This window comes from Dipodomys spectabilis, unplaced genomic scaffold (assembly GCF_019054845.1).
Source record: "Dipodomys spectabilis isolate Male_0828 unplaced genomic scaffold, ASM1905484v1 ptg000233l, whole genome shotgun sequence".
Lineage (NCBI taxonomy): Eukaryota > Metazoa > Chordata > Mammalia > Rodentia > Heteromyidae > Dipodomys > Dipodomys spectabilis.
This window is the reverse complement of record NW_024870910.1, coordinates 5974996-5994576: the sequence shown is the minus strand read 5'-3', so window position 1 is coordinate 5994576 and position 19581 is coordinate 5974996. Positions and strand designations below refer to the sequence as shown.

At 47.1% G+C, this 19581-nt stretch overlaps 1 protein-coding gene across 1 annotated transcript in view; it reads right to left on the bottom strand.

Moving 5' to 3' along the window:
• The window catches only part of Agbl1 (AGBL carboxypeptidase 1), a 353278-nt gene that overhangs the window by 154937 nt on the left and 178760 nt on the right, over positions 1-19581 (bottom strand). The window contains exons 19-20 of the mRNA XM_042698518.1: positions 14847-14976; positions 4521-4652 (exon numbers count right to left, since the gene is read on the bottom strand). Of these exons, the coding sequence (XP_042554452.1) occupies positions 4521-4652; positions 14847-14976 (262 nt within the window). The remainder of the gene's footprint in view (positions 1-4520; positions 4653-14846; positions 14977-19581) is intronic.

Sequence of the window (19581 nt, the reverse complement as noted above, 5' to 3'; positions counted from 1 at the left end):
GTGGGGGGGGAACAGGCTGAGCCGGATTCAAGTACGCTGCTTTTTTTAAAGCACTGTAGAAATCCAATCCATCGTCTTACCTGACTTCGATTTGACTCTGAAGAGACCCTCCTGAGGTCCCCCAATCCAGAGCACTCCCCAGGAAGCCAGGAGCCTGTCTGAGAAGCAGGGCCTTTTAAACGGGAAATACCTTCACCTCCCACTGTCTTCTCATCCATGGACGACGCACGTGCCAGGGTTGTGGGGAACCCCCGTTACTCCTCCCTACGGTTCGGGGTGGAGTTCAGCCATGACTTGTGTTTGAAAGAAAAAGGGGCGATGTGTGTGGCTTTCCATCCTTCATAGGGAACGCGGTATAGACGTCAGAACGTGCATTTGTTCACTGAACAGACATAAGCAGCGCATCCTCTAGTGCTGTGAGACATTCTACGAGGTGCGGTAGACAGAAGTTTTAAATACACATGCAATCTGTGAATGCATGTATTTAGATTCATCTTTGGCACCGTACGATGACTCCTGAGTCGTTATTTCTACCTGTCATCAAGACTGGGAACTGATGAACAAGATCAGTGCCAGAGAATGTCACGCCAGAGCGGGCATTTCCCTTGCAGGAGCGTGCAACCCTGGTTTTATTCTGTCTCTCCCCGGTGTCCTCAAAGGCTGCGGATTTCATTATCGCAGGATTCCCATCTTCTGCTTCGTCCGTCTTCTTGAAATCAAACTTGAACCAAAGCTTTTCAACAGCAAGGTTTATCATCTCCTCCTCCTCGTCCTTCTCTTTTCTTCTCCTTCCTCCCTTCCTTCGTTCCCTTCCTTTTTCTCAGGAGATCCTCTACTTAGCTGGCCTTAGACTTTCAATGCTTCTTCCTTAGACACTTGGAAGTGCTGATCACTAATTTTTTAATTATTATATAAATGCACAACACAGTCCTATCAGCTTTAAAGTAAGTATTTTAGTGAAGGTGGTCGTGAAACCAGCCACAATTCAGCCCCAGAACGCAACCATTGCTGTAATTCTTCCTATCCTCACATATATTCTCCCAAACTGCCAGCCTTTTGGGTCTCATTTCCATCCAAATAGAATCTTACATATTTTTTTTTGCCTTTGGGCATTCTGGATAGCAATTCTCCTATTTACAAGTCAAGTGTAGCTGGGATCACAGGCAGCTATTACAATACACAGCTCTTGGTTTGTTGTGACGAGATCTCCCAGTTTTTCCCCCCCTTCAAAACTGGACTTGAACTGTGATTTCTAGATTTCTCTGTGATTTCTCTAGATTCTCTAGGTACAAGCCACTATTTCTGCCACTTACTGTATTTTTGGAGCATGGGTAAGTAATACGGCAGTTTGGTTTTTTCAAAACTGGAGAACCTGTTCTACTGCATGAATACATATTGTACTTTATGTACATATACACACATGGTAGGCACACACCAACTGGGGGTATTATATGTAATGCTGTTATAAACATTCATTGCAAGTGTTCATTTGGGTGTGGCTTTCCACTTCTACACAAATACATGTGCAGAGAATTGTTGGGTTGCCTGTTGAAAGTACTTTTATCCTTCAGGAAACTATTGATTTGTTTCCTAAAGTGTCTACACCATTGTACATTTCCACCATTGTACATAAATGACAACATCGGTTTCCAAACCTCCTTTCTCAGACAATTGGCAATTCTGATCCTTTTCTAAAATTATTATTATTATCGCTGCAGTGATGGTGTACTGCTATCCTGTCATGGTTTCAATTTGTAATTACCTGAGAAATATTAGTAATGAATAATAATGAGTAGCATTTCTATGATTTGTTTACATGAGTAATTTACATATGAGTCATTTGCATTTCACCTTAGGAGAAGTGTCCAATTACATCTTCTGCTCAATTTCTGGGTTTTTTTTCCTTCTTTTTAATTTTTTAAAATTGTTTTGTTGGGGCAGGGAACATAGTTAATGATACAGTCTTGCCTAGCATGGATGAAACCATAGCTTGACACCACAATTTAAAAAAAAAAATAAGTAAAAGTTTGTCTTCTTGGCTTGGAAAAAAATTCTTCCTGTATTCTAGACACAGCAGCCTTTTATCACATGGATGATTTTTGAACATTTTTCTCATTTTCCATTTTGAAGAGCAGAACCCTTTAAATGTAAGTCCAATTTATCTACCCTTTCGTTTATAATTAATTCTTCAGGGATAAACTACACCCTGGAAACAATGAAGTCTGTAGAAACCAACTCTTTAGATTCAGGTTTAAAAAAATCCTATACTATAGATTTTTTATTCTATAACATTGCCAGCTTCTTCTTTAAAAAAAATGTGTTTGTTTGCAAAATGCTTTTTGGAAACGCCAGCACTTTCCTGGATTAAATAAATCTCTCTTCTTGTTCCTCTCTGAAATGTGCGCGGCGTAGCTTGTCAGCTCCATCTGCTTGAGGAGCTGGGGTAGCCTGTGATCTGTGCTTCTTCAGCCCAGAACGCTTTCGTTCCCAGTGCTCGATATATCTGGGGGTCTAGAGGACCTTCAAAGTTGTGGCCAGTTCTCAAATAGCTCTAGATTTCTTTTGCCTATAAACAGGGTCTAGTTTATACAAAGACATACATTTTCTCAAAATTCCGGGATAAGAAATGGCTGGTCTTCATCCTTCTATTACCTTCTCATTTCAAAGATTTCTTCTGTACATTTGTGTGTGTGTATGTGTGCATGCACACACATGCATGTCCATCCTTATATTGATAAAGCTTTTTCTTTTTCTTTTTTTCTCCTAAGACAGGGTCTCTCTGACTCCGCCTCTTGAGCATGTTACCTGTGCAGATTTGATGACTATAGAATGTTGGGGTTAGGAACAGCTGTAGGGAAGAAAGTCACAAACTCTTGCTATTCTTCCACGATGATCTAACAAAAAGAATCATTTTCAAGCTGCTGTCTATACTGGGTCAATTTCCAGAGTCCTAAAATGATCGTTTTTGAGGACTTTTTTTTCCAGGTTTGTACATGTGTTTTGTAAATGGGGTCATCGACTTATTTGGACCAACACAACCAGCAATTGTTCCCAAAGGGTTGATTAATAACACTGACACTGAATAGATGTGTCGGGTCTGTGTGAAATATAATAGAACATGTAATTACTCTATTGACAGTAATGCTGAAGGATTGGAAAGTCAGGCTGGGAATGTGCTCAGTGGTAGAGCGCTTGCCTAGCATGCATGAAGCCCTGGGTTCAATTTCTCAGTACCACATACACAGAAAAAGCCAGAAGTGGTGCTATGGCTCAAGTGGTAGAGTGCTAGCCTTGAGCAAAAGAAGCTCAGGGACAGTACCAGGCGCTGAGTTCAAGCCCCAGGCCTGGGAAAAAGAAAAAAATTAATCATGCACACAGGTAAAGGTAAATGGAGAAGAAAAAGAAAATCAGGGAACAGATTGAGTCTTTCCAAACTTCATAGCTCACTAGATTTTTACCTCTTTGAACATAATCCTTAACCTGGTAGATGAAACTATTTTGTACACAGTTAACCAGCAGACCCCACGGGAACCATTTAGAAGAGGACCATTTAGAAGAGGCCGCTGCCACGGTAATTTTCCTCCTCCTCATATAACTTTGCAGCAAAGGGCTCTGTGTCTTTTTGAGGCTGGTGTACCTTAGCTCTCTGAGCCCTCCTTTCTTTCCTCCTCCTCCTTCATTCCTATTTGTCACCGTGGGGACAGCAGAATTCTAGCCAGTGAACCCCCCTGTGTAATTATTGTGTTCTCCTATTATCTACAGTCTCAGAGGCAGGATCTGTCTGCCTATCTGCCTATCTATCTGTTATCAAAAGTAATCAGACCGGGCCTGGGCACTCTCTTGGTGTTTGTTGCTCAAGGCTAGCGCTCTACCACTTAAGTCACAACTTCACTCCCAGCTTTTTTGTTAGTTCATTGGAAATAAAGAGTCTCACACAGTTTTCTGCCCAGGAATGGCTTGGAACCTCAATCCTCAGATCTCAGCATCCTGAGGAGCAAAAACCCAAGGGTTGAAGTCACCAGCACTTGGCTCTAGAGTATTTTAATATCTTCAGGGCTTAAAAAAATACATTAGTATTTAAAATATCAGGTTTTTTTTTTGAAGTACCGGTACTTTAATATCTTCATTTTTAGGTGGATGGAGTGGTGATCCGGAGATAAGATGTTCCTGACTTAACTGCACAGGGTTAAGACTTAGTGTAAAGCCAGGCATTAAAATCAGGCTCACTGTCCCCAATGCCCATGCCTTTTATATTATATTGAATCACATAGAAAGGAGAGACAAGGCAACGGGGGAGGGGCGGGGCAGCAGACCATTCTTAAACACCAGTGCAGGGCCGCCTCCCAGCCATAATCCTGCTTCTGTTAGAGATCTCTACTTAAAATAATCACGTTCCTATTTGGAAAATTGAAAATCAAGAGGACTCACTCTCTCTCTCTGAGGGAAGGTGGCTGGCTTAGCAAACCATGCATGGGGCACGGGTCTCCAAGAAGCGCTGGGGGTCTCTCCCCATGACTTACCCTGTAGCTGACATCCTCCACGAGACCAGAGGCCCCCACGGCGCAGCCCGCTTGCCACAGCGTCTCCTTCACGCTGCACCCGTAGAGAAACACGTTCTTCCTCTGGGAGTGGCCGTGGAAATCACAGAAGACCTGCAGCCACCACACGGCAGGAAGAGAACAAACAAACGCGCCCACATCAGCCCCACTCGGGGCTTATGCCTGTGCAACGCCACACTTCTCGGGCCGGTGCTGTTAACTCTGAGGCTGCCAGGTGGGGCACACTGGGGTGATGGGGAGGAAGCACCGTACCCCTGGAATTAGCAGGGCAGGGGTGTGAAACTCGGGGTGCTGAATGTCAAGAAGACCCCCTTTTGAGAAACGTCCCAGTGCCTGAGAAGACGCAAGATCAGAGCTGGGAGAGGAACCACAACAAACGCACTTAAAAATATAAATGACAGTGTTAAATAATGTACAAAGTCAATAGGAGAGATCTATTTTAAAGCGATGAGTTAAACACACACACACACACACACACACACACACACACACAGCGGAGTTAATAAATCACTGTAATGCTCCTCCAGCTTCAAATGCAACCACTGAGTCACTATTACAACTCAATGGCTGCCCTGGAGAAAGTTGATTCTTTGTTCTTGCTTGCCGTAGATCAGGTGTGACTTTCTCCTGCCTGGCTGCACTCTCAGATCTCAGCTAAAGGAGAAGCCCTAATTTGGGACCTGCTATTTTTGTAGCAGAGGGGGAAAAAAAAATTAGTCAGAGGTTTTGATTCACGCGCTGACTATTACAGCTTTTGCTGAAGCAAAGCCAATGTCTTCTCTCTGCCCACGACCCACTCATCAAAGGAAAGTCACCTTGTTCATGGCTCAGGGAGGTAAATTCCTTTTATGTGTTTGTTCTGCGAGCCACATGGCAAGGGACGGGGATGTGAAATCCCATTCCTACCAAGACAGATGTCAATAATGAAGATAAGCGGAAAAAAAAAAAAAATCTAATCCACGTCCAGTGACTCTCACGCTGAACTCTGCACCGCGCCACCTAGAGGCAGAATGTGTCTCTCTTCACCCTGGGACTCAGCCGCGCCAGAGGACATCTTTGTGTATGAAGAACCCACAGGTACGAAAAGCAGCAACTAAGAGAAAAGCAAGAAACCAACATCTCTTGTTTCCATTTCCTGGAGTTCCTTTCGATAAATATTACTGTATAGGATCAGACGCGCCTTGGTGTTCCTGCGCGCATCCTCCTTTAGTCTGTGTGAACGCCTGGAGACCTGGTATAATTTATCATGTCCCGGTGCATTCTTTCGTTATACCATCCGGTGTGCTTACGTGGAGATTTAGAGGTGCATTCTAGCTTACCACAAATGAGGGAAAACACGCAACCTGTGTTTCTCTGGGCCTGGCTTACTTCATTTAATGTGAGTCTCCCCTCCCCCAAGTCTTTTATTTCCTTACAGATGGTTCAATGATATCAGTCTTTCTGATGGATGAGTATAATCCCATCGGGAGGGTAAGAGGAGGTACAGAAATGGAGGGACTAAGCAGGCAGCAGTTGATCTCACTGGACACTCTATCGAAAATGAACTCTGCAGCCTGTGGGTGGGGATGGGAGAGGAAAAACTGGGAGAGAGCAAGGGAAGGGGTGACACTGTTCACAAAGAGCTATACTCCGCCTGACTTATGTAACTAGCCCCTCTGGACAATGCTTTTATCATAATTAAGATGCATGAAGGAAAAAAGAAAGAAAGAATGGAGAGGCACAAGACAGGCAGAGGCTTCGAAAGCGCTTGCCCCTAGATTTGCCCTCCTGCTGTCTCTAGGAATCGGCATAGGCTTGTCTGCTGGAGGAGGGAGCCACACCACAAGGTCACCCCCAGACAGGTGGACAGATCCTGTCTTAAGACTATCCGTCCCTAACCTACCTGCTCCAGCTGGAGGAACGATCCCATCCACACAGACCATGCTCGAATCAGAATCGTCATGAAGGACGTGTCGTTTGTGTGAAAGCCGCTAAGTGTGGGGGGGTCATCGTTAGTCAGCCAGAGCCGAATGCTACATTCATCTGTCCAGTTCGTCTATACAGCTCCCTCCATTCGACACGCAAAATGCACAAACGAAAGAAGTTGCACCGCGCCTCCTCTCCCACCGCCACACTCCCGTCTAAGATCCTGTTAGTGTTTCTGTATTCTGTGTGTGCCTCCTTCCAGTCCCTGATTGGAGAGAGACGCTTTCATTCGGTTCTCCCAGACAACCTCACTGAACTCGAGGAGTCCTACTCCTCACTCGTGTTTGGAAGGGGCAGGTGGACTGCGCACTCAGTCACTCGTCCAGTTCTGAAGTGGTAGCAGATGGACGCCCTAGGTCCCTACATCCGAAGGGCTCGGGTCAATTGGTGACTGGGGCCAGGCTCCCAGACCTTAGAAGCTCTCCAGTATGGATTCACGCTACCCACTGAAGATCTTTCCTCCATCTTGGGAGATGTTTATTTCCTTTCCCTTCTTGGCCACATATGAAAATAGCACTGGAGAATCTAAGGGACTTCAAAGCCAAGAATCTATCTTTTTTTTTTTTCTCTCATGCTTGATGTGGAAGTGTCGGGTTGGCAAAAGTCACTGTCTCTTGAATCAACCCACTGGGAAGATGCTAGAAATAAAAACACACGATGGTTAGGGGAAAAGAGGGGGGAGTGTATTTTTTTTTTTTAGGTTTTAATTTTAGATGAATTCAGCTGGAGAAAAGAACTGTTGTTATTATTTTTTATTATTATTTTTTTCCCCAGGATCCTTCCAGACCCTGAAAGCTGAGATAAATGACAAATGCCAGGCCCGTTCACCTGTGAGACGGAACACAGCCACGCCCTAGGAGATCTCGTGGGCTCTGAGGACTCGGGATAGAGGAGATGGAGACATTGTTCTGCTCGCTGCTCAGATGACATCCTCCAAAATAAATGCCTGTTACTTATCAGAGACATGTGTTCCTCCAAATTGCAGGGGGCAATTAGAAGACAGTGGAGGGAGCTTTCCTCTTTCCCTTTTCTGAAAGATTGAATACTGACATTTTCTTCTAGTATAATTCTAGGCTAGGGTAGAAAGCAGTAACCTCCCCCCACCCCCCACCGAGTCTAGGTACTGTGTATCTGCAGGGTTAATTAATCAATAGGCCTGTCTTGCTCTCTTGTCAATTGATCTGTCATCTATCTACTGGATGCCTGTTATGTGGCCGGAGAAATAAACGTTTGAATGTAACAGAGTGTCTCCTTCCACGGTGGCAATAATAATACCAGGAATTCATTGATGACAGACTTAGACACCCCTGACTAAAAAGTGTCTTTAAATATATCCTGTAATCCACACAATTATGCCACCATGTGCTAAAAATCCACATGCATTATATTATTTAGTTAATATAATAAAGAGTACAACAAGGAGGTAGATGGTATCCAAGGTCCTCGTTTTATAGCTGAGAACACTCAGCTTCAGTTAAAACTCAACTCCTAGGAAGTGCATGCGCACCTGTGTGAACCCCGGCTTGCCCTCGTTTGGAGATGAAGTTTTTCATTTCGGCATTGGTTTATCCAGAGATATTTGGGGGAAATGATCTTATAAGCTACCAGGTCACCATGCTGCAATCATAGGGTTCCCCGAGATGGGAATGGAGGCACCCTGGGTCCTCTCGGAGGTGGCGTCCTGGAATGGTACCTGGGACAAGGATGCGCACCACACGGCAGCCTGGCCATCACCCGAGGCCGAGTCTCACCAAGCGAATGGGAAGCAGAGAAGACCGAGGTTGGCCTCTGAGACCGACAGTGATTCCAGAGCCCAGGGCCAGAGGAGAGCGGATGGGATCTAGGTGCAGAAGGGCGCCCCGGGCAGGCGGCTCCGTCCCCTCATAGCCCATGGCAGGCCCATTGGGCATTTCCAGAAGGCAGTGACAAAGCCTTTAGAGCATTTGAGGAAGGAGGAGATCATTTGGTCAGGGGTATCACAAACTCCTAAGGAAATACTCCGGGTGGTACACCAGTGCATACACATGCATCGGCTGAAACGCAGTAGATTCAGGGGAGAATTCTGATAGTGTCCTTCTTCAGGAAGCCAAAGTCAAAGTTGGGCAAAATATAATACCAGGAAGCAGATGGACCATAGAGGTCAGGTAGAATCAAGGGGGGAGGGGTGGACGAACAAAGAGGAGAAGATGGACAGAAAGTAGCCAAGAAGCCAACGCATATCCTACAACATTAAGAAGGGGGTGGGGAGAGGAGGAAGGGCTAAGAATTTCAAAAGGAGTGACATCGATCAAGAAATGGCGCACTCATAAGCTGCTGATAAATGGCAACCCCTTTGTACAAGTACTTAAAGAGCATACTAAACGTTTCTAAAAAGAATGGATTGGGGAAATATACGCATGAATGGAAATACCACAACAAAATTCCTTTGTACAAATTCATGTACAAACGAACAGTCGTGTGTTTAAAATAAATGGGTCCGAGCGACCAAGCCCAGACAAGAGCCACCAGCCTCAGGTGGAAGAACTCGGAGAATGAACGGTGTGAGAGCGAGGAAGGAAAATCCATGCAAGCTTGCAGACTGAACCGACGTGGAGCGCCGGCGAAGAAGATGTTCAGGATAATATCTGAGCTCGGGAGCTCAGTCAATAAGACAATGATTGTGCTCCTCCCCGGGGCAAGGGAACTCAGGGAGAGGCACCCACCTGGAAGGTTCTAGGGCATCTCATTTAGTGAGGTTGGAGCTCTGGTGCTGCGTGTGGGACTTCAGATCCCTGGCTAACCCAATTCCCCTCTTCACCTCCTGGCATGCTTTCTCTCTAGCCGAGGGTCTTGTCTGGTGTGGGTCGGATGATGAGCTTACAACCCGGCTCTCGGGGCCTCTCCTGAGGAGCTTTTCCCAGGGAATGCTTGTCTCAGCTAAACTGGGAGACTAATTGGATGCACACGAACGTGAGGTCTACCGTTTCCCACTGGGCGATGGGGCTGATGGGGGCCGCATTCCTATGCTCCCCTCCTCCACCCTTCCTCTGTCTCGTTAATTGGGGGCCCCTGTTCATAGAGGTTACCCCCATTTCAAAACACACCTCCACACACCTCCCCGAGCCCTTCCCTGGCTTCCCACAGCTCACTATCGCTGCCTGTGTTTACTGTTCTGTTTGCTGGCTTTGAGCTGCCGCGTTTTTCCATTCCTGACATCTGCATCTCGCTCTTTGATTCCAGCAGGGAGGCCACTGCATTATTTATTCCATTGCCACAGGAAAATGAAGGCAGCGAAGCTCAAGTGTGTGTGTGGGGGGGGGGGGGGCGGGGATGGGATTGGGAGAAAATGGGATGGGAAACCTCCCAGAGCAGGACACTTCTAACGAAACCCGCACCCCAGGCTCACGGACGCCCTGGGGACTTCGTGCAGGGGCAACGCTGTGCAGACAGCATTCTGCCCGTGTTCCTGCAATGTAGTGGGTGTCTCCGTGAGGGAGGTGCTGGCAATGTGTGCTGTGCCCTCCACGGCCCAAGTGTACAAGAACGCATGTCCCAGTTATTTTATTCATAGCCAGAGCTCCTCCCACCCCTCTGCAATTGTTCCAGAACATTCCCCCCCACACACACACACACAACACACACACATATACCAAAATCTATGCCTACTTAGGTCAGTTTACATAAAATAGTGTCATGTTTACATGTAAATGTATGCCCCATCCCCTGGAACGCTTTACATCTCTTTAGATTACTTTTCATGCCTCATACCATGGGACCGTTAATAAATATTCTATTATGTCATACCACATGTTGTTTAGGGAATAGTTATCAAGAAGAGAAAACGTGTTTTGTTCCCTTTGCAATGTCTGGACCAGCTGTAAGTCTTTGGATCTGCGTTTGGAACCAGGGATGGAGAAGCTGCTTATTGTACCTGATGAGATGGTATCTCACCTGAATGATCAGCACCTTCTCTCTCACACTCACACACACACACACACACACACACACACACACGCATGCATGCACCACGGTAACCATGGGAGATATGGGCTCTCCTCTATTAGAACCCATAAAAATCAATGCAGAACTGGAAACTGGTGGCTCACATCTACAATCTTCGCTATTCATGAGGCTGAGATCTGAGGATCTCAGATCTTGGATTTCCAGGTCAAGAAAGTCCATGAGAGTCTCATCTTTAATTAACCACCAAAAAGAAAAAGAAAAAGCCAGAAGTGGAGCCGTGGCTCCAAATGGTAGGATGATGGCCTTGAGTAAAAAATGCTTGAGTCCAAGCCCTAGTCTAGCACAAAAACAAAAACAAAGAACCTTACTGTCTAAGTCACCTCGTTATACATCTATGACCCACTAAGTCATCATAGCTAAGGCCCAATGTTTATTTCAATGTCTCCTCTATGCAACTATCTATAATTTTATAGACATCCATAACCTGAAAGGGATTTTTTTTTAAATTTTGGGTATTTTTGTTCAGATTGAGCCAGCATCTGCCATGGTTCCAACACAGCCTTAAGACAGAGGCTTTCCTTTACAGGCGACCTTTGGGCCCTCCAATATTTAATCTGGTGTGAAAACTCACATCTCGAATTCAGCACAACGCACCAATAACCAACAGTTTATGACACCGCCCATTAGATGCAATGACATGCAACAGGAGATCTCTGCTCCTGGTGTTATGTATCGGAATGCCCTACTTTCCAAAAAGAAAAAAGAAAACAACAACATTAAGAGCCCATGTAAATTCACACACACACACACACACACACACACACACACACACACACACACACACACATATACACACACACACACACACAACCCCACAGTGGAATACATGAGTTTGTTTTGTATTTACTACGCTCTGGTAACTCATAATCATTTTAATGCCTGTTCTTCATTTGAATTTCTGAGACATGCCACTCATGGAGCTAAGATTTGTTTTTTTTAATGCCCGGATGTTCTCAATAAAAAGAAAAGAAAAAGAAAAAGAGACCTTCTCAGATGACATCCGATTTCTACTAGGGAGAAAGGAAGTTAAACCACCTCTGCCCTTCGCTACTCATTAGAAAGCAAAATGTCACCTGTCCCAGCTTTGATTGGCCTGGCTCCAAACGTTTTTGAAAATGAGATATTTGGAAACACGATCGATCGGGACAGAAGGGGCACTCCTGCTCCTGGGGTGGGGTTTCCACCGTGCATTGTTCCTGACCAGCCCTGGGCTTAATTAATCCCCCAAAAAGGGAACGGTCGTACCCGTAGGGAGCTACTGGCAGGTGCCACGGGTGTTAAAAATGGTTCCCCCCACACCCCCACCCTGCACTTCCAGACATATGAGGGAAAAAAGCAGCCCGCTGCCATCTGTAGACACAGAATGATTGACAAGTGTCAATCATTAGCCACGGAGTCACTCAATCAGTAGAGGTCTTGATCTATCCGTGTTGTATACCTGTCCGGCCCCATGGATTGCCGGGACTGGACTTCTCTCTCCATTGGAAGGTAGGGCTGAGCCTAGTCTTTCTGACCTATAGCAGGTTTCTGAATTCCCTGGGTTAAACCCTAAGGGTTCGTGAATATCAAATATTTTAACTAACCTAGAAAGTTCCCTCATGGCCCCTATTATCTATTCTCCTTCCCCAGAAGCAAACATTGTTCAAATTTCTATCTTTGCCAATTTTACTGAACCTGAAGTGTATGTTAATAAAACAGAGTGTTGTAGTCTTTCGTGTCTGATTTCTTCCAACTTGACATACTTGTTCTGAAGTTCATGTGTGTTATTAAATGATTCGGGAACTCATGGTTTTGTGTTTTATCTTTTGGGGGTTTTATTTTGCTTACAGAGTAATACTCCAATGTATGCTTAGGTTAAATTTTTTTCTGTGCCTATGTGTTAGGTCTCTCATCTATACTCTATCACAGAAGGCTGATATCCTTTGTACAACTAAAGAGAATGAAAGAGAGAGAGAAAGAAGGAAGGAAGGGAGGGAGGGAGGGAGGGAGGGAGGGACGGAGGGAGGGAGGGAAGGAAGGAAGGAAGGAAGGAAGGAAGGAAGGAAGGAAGGAAGGAAGGAAGGTAGGTCAAGAAAATGGGAAAGTGCACTAAGAACACCTGTGGGATCTCAGGTGAATCTGTTTCCTTTCTTTTCCCTATGCAGGGATCCTAGGCATAGATACACTCACTGCCTCTCCAATTTCACAAGAAAAAGAAAACCCAAGAAGCCATTGTGGCACCAGCAGCTTCTCTGAGGAAAGATTTACTTGCTTTGCTAAACTAAAAATTGTGGTAAATTCTGCAGCCCTTCCATCCCCCTGGAGAGAGAGAGAAAAAATAACGCTTCATTTGTGTTCCAACAAAACCACAAGAGCCTTTGTTACAGATTTCACTGTGTTGTATCATACCAGTTTCTTTGAAGAACTGACTTCACTTTCTAACAAAATAAACTATGGGTTCCTCGATGAAAAGGAAAGTCTTTTTAAAAACGTTGGTCTTATGTCTTTGGCACTGAAGCAGGGATTGCATCCGCATGGCATAAATGAATGGGCCAAAGGATGATTCTCCAGAGGAGGGGGGAGATGGGGAGATGGATGGGTGGCTGGATGGACAGATGGATGCATGGACAAAATAATAGAGGGGGAGACAGAGAAGTAGATGGCTAGGTGGACGGATGGATGATGGAAAGATGAACAGATGGATGGATGCATGCATGCGTAGACTAATGGATGAGAGGATGGGTATGTAGAAAGGGAAATGGATGGAACCATTGTGAATATTGCCTATAAATTGAACAACTTCTTTTTATTTTTTTTTAGCAGCTCCCAGTAGTATCGAGGTACTGCTGTCTTCAACCATCCCATATTCTCATTGGTCCTGATGGTTCATATGAATCCATTTCCCTATGGGCAAATGTCCACACAGCATACACAAAAGACGCCACCTACCCTAGTCACCATAAGGTGGGGTTTCTCCATCCCTCAGAAGACATTTGCATAAGAGTCAGAGATTGGGCAGAGCCGCCATTCATCTGGAACCATAAAGCCCGAGAGTCTATCTGGACACGTGGGGCAAATTCCCAGGACAGAATCGGCCCACGTGCGGCGTGAGTGACTCCGCTTGTGTTCTCAGAAAGTTGTGGTTTAAATACCGCCTCGCAGGTGAGCAAAACCGTGGTGCGCGGCCCATTAGAGAGCTTTGTAGCACTGCGAGTCACATTTAGCGCTCAGCTGTTCCTCACCCACCTCTCAGATGGTCCCAGCAGGAAACACGTCTGTGGCTGTCATGTTTATAGCTAATTAATGTTTATTTATATTTTTAAACAAGCCTTTCACCTGTCACGCTTGAAAATAAATGTTCTGTTCTTCAATTAGAGACTGTCAGAGCAGAAAGAAATCCTGCTTTGTTGTGGGTTTAATGCCCCTGTGTGTGTGTGTGTGTGTGTGAATGTGCACAAGACAGAGAGATCTTTCCTTTAGATCTGTCTCCTCCTGCAGGCTAATGGCTTCCACTTAGGCAGACAGCCTTTCTCCAAGTTTCAGCCATGAGGCAGGTGCCAGGCTTCTGGAGGGCTGACAGCAGAGACTACGGTGTTTCCTGGGACAAAGATAAAGGGGTCGACCCAGCCCTAGTCTCTGTTTTACCCAGTGTAGAACCGGAGTTCTCCGCTATAAAGAGCGGACTCAGCAAGCCTGGGATATTAGAAAGCTTTGCCCTTCTTCCGGCCTCTGGGAGGTGAACTGTCAGGCCCTGGCACGCTTCCCTGGATAACATCTTTCTCTGGCTAAGCACTCAGGCCACTGCGGGCGGCTGGCGCTCACCGCCCGTGTGGGATGGTCCCAAGGTTGTCAGTTTGACCCTCTGGGGGAGTCCGACTCCCTGGTCCTGGTGCCCGCTCCGTGTGCCCTGGAACTCCGCAGTGCTGACCGCCCTCCCCACGCCTGTTCTCTTCCTGCAATAAGCTGCAAGTGTGTACCTCACGTCTATCCTCATCCCATGAGTCCTGGAGAAACTGCGGGCCTCCAGGTCGGTTTAGAACCCCCAACACAGCCTCTCAGAGAAGGAAGGAAGAAGGGTTAGGACACAGGGTATGAACACGCTGAATCCCACGGCTTTTTGGACTGACCAACCTGAGAGCACTCCTTTCTTAGGGGATTTAAACGGAGCCTGTGTGACGGACGCGTTTCAGCAGTCCTTGGATGGGCCTGCTCCCTCTCGGGTCACAAAGCCGATGCTTCAAAATACCCCGCCTGGGGCTCCCCCCTTGACCAGAGTGCGACCTGCCTCCTGGAAGGCAGGAGGAGGCAGGCAAGGGCTGGGGAGGGAAGGAAGTGACTCACCACGGGCCTGCGGCCGATGCTCGTCAGGTAGTACAGGAGTCCTTTGGCGTGGTAAACCGTCGGCTGGAGGTGCGCGCGGGGAGAGAGCCACTGCCGGTTCAGATCCTCCCCTCTCAGCGAGCACCTGTGGCTGCGGGAACAAAAGAGTAAGCAAATCAACCCAGGCATGGGAGGAAATCGCTTGAGACAAGAACACTGGGCGATACCGAAACCAACGAACGACTCCGACTTTCCCTCTAACTCCTGCCCAGCTGGCCCAGGAAGCTGCGGAAACCAGGCCAGACTGCGTATTGATGGGGTTAGCTGCGTGTTAAGATCAAGTTTAAAAGTGGGGGGGGGGGTTCTCCCCACAATGGGTCCATCCACCGAGAACACACAAGGCGCTTCTCCGTTCCACCAATACAGCAAGCTGAGCTCAGAGAGCGCGGGCGCAGCTCTGACCTATGGTATAACCAGCTGGCACAGTAGCTGTGCGTGGTGGGTTATTACCACCACCCAGGGCGGAGACTCCGTCTCAGGAATAACCGAGTGACTCGCGGCCACATGACTCCAGGCTCCCACCCAGGCCTGTTGGTCTTGAACCTTCCAGAGCCTTCCATCCCTTGTGAATTACTTCTTTTCCTGCCATCGGGGGTGATGGCACCCAGGCCCTGATTTCAAGTCCTAGCATTGGTAAAACACATGTGTGCGTACACACGTGTGTACACACTTGTACACGCACATATTTTGGCTTGAGAAAGGGTCAGCGTTGTACATCATCCTATTTTGATTCCTTTGTTCTTTTCTTCCTTTCTGTGTTTCTCTCTCTCCTTTTTTGCTCTTGTCAGTGGCAATGGAGGCTTGACCTCTGGACACAGGAATGACTGCTTCTGCCCGGAAACCAAGGAGAGAGGTAAAATGCAACCAGACACCTCAGGCCAACAGGATTAAGTGAGCGTATCTGCGGGGCTTCACGTCCTTTTATTTTCTCCCATCAAGATGCTTTCCAGGCAAAATGTCAGAGTTTCGGGATGCTTGGCAACCGTTCCGTGCTTCTCCGTGCCTCGACCTGGATTTTCATCAGGACTGGGGATATATTTACATTTTCTTTATAACTGCAGTGAAATTAGTCAAGGTGCTTCGATATAAATAAATAAACATTCCCGCCTATGCAGATGAAGCTCCGAGCACGCTGTGGGACCGGCGGCCCACGATCCTGCCAGCCCCACCTTTCCTTCCTCCACGGAGACTAACTTCAGGGGACAGACAGCACCTGCGTGGGAAAGGCCCACACCGCAAGAACGGAACTCGAGGTCACAGTTCCTCAAAAGAGCAGAAAAGAAAATAGAAAAGCAAGTATCTTTCCTGTGGCCACCAGAAAAGCCTGAGATTTGAGATTTCATTCAGACGGCCGAGTTCCACGGCCCCAGCTCAGCCCCAGGTATGAGATTTGGAAGTCAATGTTCTAAGATTAAAAAGAAAGTAGATACACTAACCTGGTGCGCTCTCTCTCTCTCTCTCTCTCTCTCTCTCTCTCACACACACACACACACACACACACACGTATCCAGCATTTTGAGACACAGGGTCTTAATGCATCCCAGGCTGCCCTCACACTTGCCCTAGAGCATGAATCTGTCCTTGTCTTGTGATGCTAGGATCCTCCGGCCTCTGCCACTGGAGGGCCGAGATGACGGGGATGTACCGCAGTGCCCCGTGGCTTCTGGGATCATGTGGGGCTCCAACGAGACAGGCTCTCCCATAGACCTCCATGGAGAAACACTATACAACCCCATCTCCATCTCTGCGTCCTTCACTGTCTCTCCCGTGACTTCCACACCCGCGTCTGGGCCCTACCTCGTCTTCAAACACTCAGGAATGCGCGGCCCAACCCTGACGCCGCCCGCCATTTCCTCAGCTCATCCTAGTCTTTCTCCTCGGGAAGAATAAACCAGGCTTACAGGCGGGTAGAAAGGAAGAGATGGGAACGTTGGCTAGGGACCCCAGAGAAGAGGGCTGCAGTCAACTTGATCCAAGCCGCCCCCTTCGGGGTAGAAGCCACAGGCCGGAACAGGCGAAGGATGGGCCCAGGAGACCCACATGAAGGAACCACCAATAGAAACTGCTGAGCAGAGCATAGGCTACGAAACAATGCCAGGGAGAGACCTCTAAGAGGAGCCAAGCACAGAGCCCTGGAGGGTCCGGCGAGAGAAATAGAGAAATGCAGGAAGGCCGCTAGGTGTGGGGAAACGGTCATTTGATTATTTGCACTGGGGGAAATGACAGTTTGTGTGGGTGAGGGAAGGCCCTACGTGGGTGCATTCGAACTCGGGGCTCTGTGCGGTTATGATTTTGGGGCACCTCCACGTGCACCTGTGGCTTTGCCATGGCACACAATGATAACACATACTACCCCTCACCAGAGAGCTTTCTGTCTTAAATCAGATCCATTTGCCTCCCATCTCCAAATCCATTTGGTGTTTTATGTTCGTAGTACCCGCGGTCTGGGCCGCCGTGCTTCCGGGGATTCGTGTTAAGCATCTGAAGATGAGACGCGCCTCCGCTTTTTATCTGCTGTAGCGTTTGTGTGAGGACAGAGGCCGCTCCTCCACTGAGAAGAGAATGAGCAGCTGGTGCTTCGTCCTTCCAAGAGAGTCCCAAGTCCCACCTTGCTCTGAAGAACAATGCTGTGGTGAAACTGCGAACTTGCAGGGGAAAGAAAACATGATGTCGTCCTCTTTCTTCGTGTTGCAGGTGAATCCATTTGATCCTACCAGGCCTCCATTGTCAGGGTTCACGTAAAATAGTTCCAAGGAAGAGAAAGCATGGTGTGGTGCTCGATGCAGGCCTACCAGATGTCCAGATCGTCTGGAAATGAGACGGTTCAGCCAAGAGCCTCTCGAATCCAGAAAAACCACCAGCGAGTGCAGACCCCTCCATCACCCTGTCCAGATCCTGGATTCTAGGAGAATCCAGAGCTGTGATCCCTGACCGGTATTGGACTTCATTGTTCAGATCTGCCTTGAAAAGTTCCTAGAGGAGACCTGTGTAATCTGGAGGATCCCAGGCCCCTTCCTTGTCTGTCTACACCTGATGGCTTCACGTGCATACCAGGCATCTGCTCTTTATTAGTGAGCGCTTGCAGCCTAAGTCGAAGAAGTCCCTAACCATTAATACTCAAATTTTTCTTGGAGAAAGAGGCAGAGAGAAAGAGAGGGAAAGAGAGAGGAAGGAAAGAAGGAAAGAAGGAAGGAAGGAAGGAGAGAGAGAGAGAAGGGGAGAGAATGAAGGAAAGGGAGAGAAAGAAAGAGAAGGGGAGAGAAGGAAGGAAGGAAGGAAGGAAGGAAGGAAGGAAGGAAGGAAGGAGAGAAAGAAAGAGAAGGGGAAAGAAGGAAGGAAGGGGAAAGGGAGGGAAGGAGAAGAGGAAGGAAGGGAAGGAGAGGGAGGGTGAGGGGGTGATAGAGAGGAAGGAAGAAAAAAGGAAAGAGAAAGAGTGAATTTAAGTGTGTGTGTATATGTGTGTGTGTGTGTGAGAGAGAGAGAGAGAGAGGAGAAAGAGAGAGTGCACACTCAAATGCGCACCTCTGGTATCTAGAAATCATGGCTGATTCATAACCAAACAAAAGTTCTCAGTTGAACTTATGAAAGAATGAATCAGAATCAGGTAGAAGAATGCATGCAGCCAACTGCTAGACACCTTGTATAGCCCCTAGCACTAAAGGCCGGAAAACCCCATCATGAAATAATGTCACTCAAAATCAATGGTTTTAAAAGAGAAAAAAATATATCTCAATCACCATATAGCTTAATATACATCTTCAATACCTCTAAACCACTATGTAACCCAGGCAAGATGCAAAAGTCCTAAATGCTTTCAACCTTCGCTTTCTGAGTGCTAGGATTACAGGCATCTGCTGCCATTCTCAGCTCCAAAAGAGAAAGAGAGAGAACCACATTCTTTTAATTTTAACTATCATTCCTTATTTTTCTGCTAAGAATAAGGATCTCCAGAGATACAGAAAAGTAATAACCAAGAAGTTCAACAACCAGAGCGTGAACCTCCAGGATCCCCGCAGCAAGAGAGTGGACCACAAGGTAGGACCGGAAGGAGGAACACCGAGCCACCTCCTCAAAGAGAACTTACAAATGGCAACCAGAACCAAGGTTGATGCACAACTCTCCCATGCATTCATGTCCGATACATGAAGAGACGGTGCCCGTCAGACTGGATGAATGATGGCAGGCCGGATAACATCAGAGATCCGGGCAGAGCCAGAGCTGTAGTCCACAGAGAGGCTGCGCGTTGGAGGCTGAACAAATGGTTCCACCATTCACAGCACACGGTTGGGAGGTGAGGTTGGGAGGGTGGGAGCCCAGAATAGCTACTGAGGGAAAGAAGACCATGAAAGCTTCCAGCTCAGCATGAGGTGCTGTGGGCCAGACACTGCCCAGAGCTTCCTAAACAAACACTGCTCAGCTGGACGGGGAAAGAGAGAGGGGGGAAATGATTTTTAAAAACTAGCTTCGCGTTAAGGCCATGGTTGTTTTAAAACTCAAAAACACCAGGGTTGCCAAGGACATGTTATTACGTTCGGGATATTTTTGTCACACAAAATGCTCACATTCAAAAACAGAGAGTGGAGGAAGAGAAGGGACGAAACCCAGCTGTTCCCCAACCTTTAGAAAACCAGAAATAGATTTCCAGAGGACGGCCACTCAGATCCAAAAGATGTGCCTGGGAAACCACTCAGATGCC